Source organism: Babylonia areolata, chromosome 11 (genome assembly GCF_041734735.1).
Source record: "Babylonia areolata isolate BAREFJ2019XMU chromosome 11, ASM4173473v1, whole genome shotgun sequence".
NCBI classification, from domain to species: Eukaryota; Metazoa; Mollusca; class Gastropoda; order Neogastropoda; family Buccinidae; genus Babylonia; species Babylonia areolata.
This window is the reverse complement of record NC_134886.1, coordinates 20,306,619-20,314,118: the sequence shown is the minus strand read 5'-3', so window position 1 is coordinate 20,314,118 and position 7,500 is coordinate 20,306,619. Positions and strand designations below refer to the sequence as shown.

Sequence of the window (7,500 nt, the reverse complement as noted above, 5' to 3'; positions counted from 1 at the left end):
ACAGTAGAATCACTGTGAAGGGGTGACAGGAAGAAAGATCACTCACCTGTACCTCACCGGGAGATCAGATCGAGAGCTTCTCTTCGGCGAGCACCTATGGATACTCCCGTTCAATGACCCTTCTCTGATCGACATGTCGCACACACCACAACCACCGTCACCACCATAGATTTAAAACACACACACACACACTAAAAAAACAACAAAATGACGACGAAAGCGGCAACAACAACAACAAAACTCCAACCGTAGACGGCAAAATCCCTAACAGCAGCCACAGGTTTCTCACACTCAAGTCGAGAGCAGTAAATACATTGACGGTGCACCTGGGCCACTGAGAAAGAGCGAGTGAGTGAGTGTGTGTGTGTGTGTGTGTGAGGTGGGGTGATGGTGGTGTCGAGGGGGTGGGGGGTTGGGGAGAGAGAGGGAAAGGGGATGGAGATGGAGGGGGGAGGGGTGGCGGGAGATAGGGTAGACTCGCACGTTCACATCAATGGTTGGAAATCAGGGCGACTTGGTTTGCTGAACTTTGGGGAGAGGGGGTGGAGAGAGAGGGTTGGGGGTGGAGGGGAAGGGGCGTGTCGAAAAGGGCAAATCTATTTTTTGGTCCTGTTTGTTGGCATGCGTTCAGTCTGAACTCTATTTATCCAGCTGAAACAGACTTGATTTGTTGTTTGGTTGTTTTTTGTTGTTGTTTTTTTTACTTGTAGAGATCGTACAGTTCGGTCGCGTGCAGCATTTCGAGAATTCGGTTGCGTGTATGTTTCGTTATTTTTGGCATCTAATCATTGGATGCTTTTTGGTCGGTCATTACAATACGGCAAGCATTTTCTGTTGGATTACATGTTGGCTATGTTCTAGTTCGGGTTATTGTCTTTTTAAAATCAGGCTGACGATGAACGTTAGGACTGGTCTGAACTGAATTATATCATAATCAACAGGATTATTCGTTAGTCAGTTTCAGTTTCAACAGCTCAAGGAGGCGTCACTGCGTTCGGACAAATCCATATACGCTACACCACATCTGCCAAGCAGATGTCTGACCAGCGGCGTAGCCCAACGCGCTTAGTCAGGCCTTGAAAAAAAAAGGTTAACAAATAATAGATAAGCGTACATAAAGAAGTAAACAAATACATAAATAGATGAGATGAATAAATAAATAATAATCATAATATGAAAAAGGTAGTGATAATAATAATAATAATAATAATAATAATAATAATAATAATAATAATAATAAACAAATAAATAAATATATAAGACAACAATGATGATAAGTAAGCAGGAAATAAATGTAAAAACATGAAGACACACATTCACACATACACCCACACATGCATTACAGATATGCTCCAAACATGCAGTTTCACATATATGAAAGCACAGTCAAATACACATAAACGTACATGAGCCCCAACACACACATACACACACACACACACACACAAACACACACACACACACACACACACACACACACACATTACCCTGCACCTCCTCTACCCCCCTCCTCCACACACTCATTTCTAGGCTACGTATCGCAGCTTCCACGGCACACACACACACACACACACACACACACACACACACACACACACACACGTTAGTAAGGAAGGAGGAGATGATTGGAAATGTTTGTGTATGCTACATCCACTCGGATTTTAAGCTGATTTTAATTCAAGGCTTTCTGGTTGAAGAGCTTATAACACGGACAGCAGATGAATGTGAAGTTTGCAGAGAACAGGAAAGGGAAATAAATAGCGGAGCGGAGGGAGGACTTGGGGGAACAGAAACAGAATGAGAAATGGAGACCAGGGCAACCGACCAACTGGACAGGGTCCGGCCATGGTCAGAGGGGTAGTGGAGAGAAGAGAGAACTGTTGGACCTGCCTTGATAATCATCATCATCATCATCGTCATCATCATCATCGTCATCATCATCATCATCATCATCATAAAAATGACAACAATGATAATATTAATGATAATGGATTTTTGTTGAGCGCTTTCCTCCCTCGAAGAGAGCTCATTGCGCTTTAAGATAAACATCACACACACACACACACACACACACACACACACACAAGGAGGAGAGGTAAGGTGCAGAATGAAAGAAGTAAATGCAGTAAGTTCAGTTCAGTTCAGTTCAGTTCAGCTACTCAAATGAGGCATCACTGCGTTCGGACAAATCCATATACACAACACCACATCTGCTGAGCAGATGCCTGACCAGCGGCGTGACATAACGCACTTAGTTAGGCCTTAAAGTGGGGCGGGGGGCGGGGGGGGGGGAGTGGAGGGGGGGGGGGGGTTACTGAATGCAAGAGTAGGGTAATCTAGGGTCGAAACGAAAGACAAGAACGCGAATTTGTGAAAAGCAAAATGTTTAACAACAACAAGAACAACAACAACAACAACAACAACAACAATAAAAAAAAAAAAATAATAATAATAATAAGAAGAAGAAGAAGAAGAAGAAGAAGAAGAACAACAACAACAACAACAACAACAACAACAACAACAACAAGAAGAATGGCAATATCCAGAACAACAACAACAATAATAATGATAATAATAATAATAATAATAATAATAATAATAATAATAATAATAATAAGAAGAAGAAGAAGAAGAAGAAGAAGAAGAAGAACAAGAACAAGAAGAACAAGAACAGCAACAACAATAACAATGGCAATATCCACATTTTCCCCCCTCCAGACGAAATGAGCAGTGTTCGCAACAAGGCGTGGACGTTCACTCCGTCAGTCACAGAAATGAGTGGACGGGCAGAAACGTGGATATAGTCATAATGATGATGATAATAATAATATAATAGTAGTAGTAGTTGTTGTTGTAGTAGACCAGGAACAAGTGGCGCACCCATTCTTTCTTTTCTATTTCTTCTTCTTCGTGGGCTGTAACTCCCACGTTCACAAGTATATACACGAGTGGGCATTTACGTGTATGGCCGTTTTTACACCGCCATGTAGGCAGCCATACTCCGTTTTCGGGGGTGTGCATGCTGGCTAGGGTATATTCTTGATTCCATAACCCACCGCACGCTGACATGGATCACAGGAACTTTAACGTGCGTATTTGATCTTCAGCTTGCGGTATACACACGAAGGGGGTTCAGGCACTAAGCAGGTCTGCACATATGTTGACCTGGGAGATCTGAAAAATCTTCACCCTTTACCCACCGTTATCGAGATTCTAACCCGGGAGGGACCCTCAGATTGAAAGTCCAATTGACGGGCGCCATAGCCGAATGGTTAAAGCGTTGGACTTTCGATCTGAGGGTCTCGGGTTCGAATCACGGTGACGGCGCCTGGTGGGTAAAGGGTGGAGATTTTTACGATCTCCCAGGTCAACATATGTGCAGACCTGCCTAGTGCCTGAACCCCCTTCGTGTGTATACCGCAAGCATAAGATTAAATACGCACGTTAAAGATCCTGTAATCCATGTCAGCGTTCGGTGGGTTTAGAAACAAGAACATACCCAGCATGCACACCCCCGAAAGCGGAGTATGGCTGCCTACATGGCGGGGTAAAAACGGTCATACACGTAAAAAGCCCACTTGCGTATATACGAGTGAACGTGGGAGTTGAAGCCCACGAACGCAGAAGAAGAAAAAGAAGAAAGTCCAACGCTTTAAGCACTCGGCTATTGCGCTCGTCATGAGACCAGGACCAACAAGTGGACCACCCATTCCGATCCTTGTTCCCGATCTTGCGGAGGAAGAGCTACCAGTCAGTGATGAAAAGTTTTACGGGGAAATCAGTTGTTGTGGCTGAGAACAACATGTATGTATGTATATATATATATATATATATATATATATATATATATATATATATATATATATATATATATATATGTGTGTGTGTGTGTGTGTGTGTGTGTGTGTGTGTGTGTGTGTATGTGTGTGTGTGTGTGTGTGTGTGTGTGTGTGTGTGTGTGTGTGTGTGTGTGATAGTCAGTCGTGTCCGACTATGACCATCAGAACAGCAGAGGAGGCAACTGCTGTTCCGACTGTTTGGGCTAGAATTTGATTATTGTGGAGAGTGTCTTGCCCAAGTACATCCCCAATCTCTCGGCCAAGAGAGTCTTTGGACAGTCGGCGTAGGGATGGTTCCCAAAGGCCAACTAGCCCACAAGGCTGCAGCACTAAGAGCCAGTGCAATTTTGCCTCCTAGTTTGAGAGTCATAGTCCTTCACAAAAGACCAAGCTGTAAGTGATTTCCCATTGACTGGAGAAACCATTGATAATACAGCTCTCTCTTTGCTGTTGGCCCAAATGTAAACTTATGTCAATCTGTGATATAAGCCGAGTGTTGGGCCTAAGAGAACAACATGTAAATGTACAGGAAGAGGCACGGGAATTGGCGAGGAATGTTTTGAAACGTGAAATGGCCCGAACCCACATCGCTGGATGTCTGAATTTGCATGACTGTCACGACTGAAGAACTCTGCGATGCTGAAGAGAAAAAAAACACGTGGGTTTGGGGAATTCGGCGCCTGGTAGGTTTGCAGGAAAACGCAGGTGTGCATCAAACAGAAGAAAATAAAAACAGACAGTGGGGAGGTGGTGGTGGTGGTGGTGGGGGGGGGGGGGGTCGAGGGGGGGGGGGGGGCATAGTGGTAGTGGTAGTTGGTATGGAGATGTAGGTGTGCATCAAACAGAAGAAAATAAAAACAGACAGTGGTGAGGGAGGGGGGGGGAGGGGGAGAGTGGTAGTTGGTAGGGAGATGCAGGTGTGTCAAAAGAAGAAAATAAAACTGACAAGGCAAAGCATTGAAGAAAGAATACTGTGAGCGTAGTTAAGTTGTTAAGTGGTTAGTGTCGGGGATTGACGGCTGGGATAACGCAGGTTGTATTTGTATTTGTATTTCTTTTTATCACATCAGATTTCTCTGTGTGAAATTCGGGCTGCTCTCCCCAGGGAGAGCGCGTCGCTACACTACAGTGCCACCCATTTTGTTGTATTTTTTTCCTGTGTGTAGTTTTTCCTATCGAAGTGGATTTTTCTATAGATTTTTGCCAGGAACAACCCTTTTGTTGCCGTGGGTTTATGCTAAATGCGTGCTGCACACGGTACATCGGTTTATCGTCTCGTCCGAATGACTAGCGTCCAGACCACCACTCAAGGTCTAATGGAGGGGGAGAAAATATCGGCGGCTGAGCCGTGATTCGAACCAGCGCGCTCAGATTCTCTCGCTTCCTAGGCGGACGTGCTACGTCTAGGCCATCACTCCACATCCAGGTTCGAATGTCAGCGGAAGTGTTTGCTTTTGTTTCTTTGTTTCTCTCTCATTTTTTCTCCGCGGCTGGCTCCTACTCCAAAGCTGAGTGTGCTGTGGGCTTAAATGGGAAGACTGGGACCACACAGTCAAGTATGATCCACGTCACAGATGCATCTTTGGGTGTGTTGCTCTGATTTCCTGACCAACACTGCCAGTGTCTGGAGCTCTTGGACCTGGTTGACGCCGGGTAATCATCATGACAGGAAGCGTAGAGTACAGCCTTGTCACGTAGTCACAAACCAAAATGGACCTCCATAGCAGCAGCAGCATCATCGGTCGTCATCCTCCTCTTCCTTCATCATTAATATAAAGAAAATGTCCCAAATTATGTGGCCGTTCATGCCCTGCTCTCATGGTGACCTCAGTTTCGACATCCCTCCACTTCCGCGCTCAGGTGAGTCTTGTCATTCATGGGGGACTGTCGTTGAAGGGACGTGGTGGCGGTCTCCACTCTGGAGGAGACCCAAAATTCTCTCTGACAGGTACTCTGGTTTATATGCAAGCACTCATGGCACGACTGCGCACATCTGCTTAGATGTGGTGCAGCGTATATGGGTTTGGCCGAACGCGGTGGTGCCTCCTTGAGAAACCAAAGCAAACTAAAGCAGTGGTCAATAATGATCAGTAGTAGTCAATAGTGCTCAGTTAATGGTCAAATCCTGTCAAAAAGTCATAATGCATCATAACCGTCACAAACTGATGCAATTTGAACAATTTGACCAGCAATGGTCAGGTAAGGGTCAACAGGCTGCTGAGACATCATCATAATTGCACATACGTGACAACATAACGCAGTGTGAAGTGGGTAATGGTCAGCAGTGGTCAGCAATGGCCACACAATATTGAATCTGTTTGTCTGTCAGTGGAGTGATGGCCTAGAGGTAACGCGTCCGCCTAGGAAGTGAGAGAGAATCTGAGCGGGCTGGTTCGAATCACGGCTCAGCCGCCGATATTTTCTCCCCCTCCACTAGACCTTGAGTGGTGGTCTGGACGCTAGTCATTCGGATAAGACGATAAACCGAGGCCCCGTGTGTAGCATGCACTTAGCGCACGTAAAAGAACCCACGGCAACAAAAGGGATGTTCCTGGCAAAATTCTGTAGAAAAATCCACTTCGATAGGAAAAACAAATAAAACTGCACGCAGGGAAAAAAAAGAAAAAAAAAGGGTGGCGCTGTAGTATAGCGACGCGCTCTCCCTGGGGAGAGCAGCCCGAATTTCACACAGAGAAATCTGTTGTGATAAAAAAGAAATACACACACACACACACACACACACACACACACACACACACACACACACACACACACACACACACACAAACTGACAAGAGGTCATGATAGGGTGAGCACATCAAAAAAATATGCACGGGATGTATCAAAATATATCAAAATAAAAGCAGAAACGTTTGTGTGCATTGGAGGAAAGGACGCTTTGGGACAGAGTTTCGAAGAATGTCCATGGAGGACCGAAACGGCACGGGGAGGACGTTCAACAACATCCCTCTGGAGATAGTTTCAGGAAACTGACCAGTCCCCCCCACAGGGGAAAAGGGAGGGATTTAGGACATTGATGCATCCCTCAGGATACCTCCCCGATGAGATCTACGCAAAGGGTTGAGGGGGTGGGGGTGAGGGTGGAGACAATTTAGGACGTTACACTGGCATCGGTATTTTTTTTTTTTTTTTTTCTTTTTCTCCAGCATATCGAATTCTTGTTTTCTAATTCTGGGCACTGAAAATTAGAAGAGGAGGGACATGTCAAACATGGAACACATCGAAACTTTGACGTAGCTAACCTGTTACGCATTGAACGTGAAACCTGGTGAACCTGTTAGGTATCGAATCTTGTACGTATCGAACCTGTAATGTATCGAACATGGAATCTGTCTAATCTGTTGGATATCGAATCCGGGACATACCGAGCATGTAGCGTACCAAATCCGCGACATACTGAACCTATGACCTAACGAATATATCATGTAGCACATCTTTTACGTATCAAACCCGGGGCATATCGAGCTTGTAAAGTATCAAACCCGGGGCATATCGAGCTTGTAACGTATCAAACCCGGGGCATATCGAGCTTTTAACGTATCAAACCTGGGGCATATCGAGCTTTTAACGTATCAAACCCGGGGCATATCGAGCTTGTAACGTATCAAACCTGGGGCATATCGAGCTTGTAACGTATCAA

The 7,500-nt window shown here is 45.1% G+C and overlaps 2 protein-coding genes across 2 annotated transcripts in view; both read right to left on the bottom strand.

Moving 5' to 3' along the window:
- LOC143287321 (voltage-gated potassium channel subunit beta-2-like) overlaps window positions 1-273 on the bottom strand; it is a 199,512-nt gene extending 199,239 nt beyond the window's left edge. Inside the window, exon 1 of the mRNA XM_076595279.1 lies at window positions 47-273. Within this exon, the coding sequence (XP_076451394.1) occupies window positions 47-135 (89 nt within the window). The 5' untranslated portion in view covers window positions 136-273. The remainder of the gene's footprint in view (window positions 1-46) is intronic.
- Window positions 274-5,946: 5,673 nt separating this feature from the next.
- Window positions 5,947-7,500, bottom strand: part of LOC143287162 (uncharacterized) — a 15,197-nt gene continuing 13,643 nt past the window's right edge. The window contains exon 2 of the mRNA XM_076595106.1: window positions 5,947-5,964. Coding sequence (XP_076451221.1) covers window positions 5,947-5,964 — 18 coding nt within the window. The remainder of the gene's footprint in view (window positions 5,965-7,500) is intronic.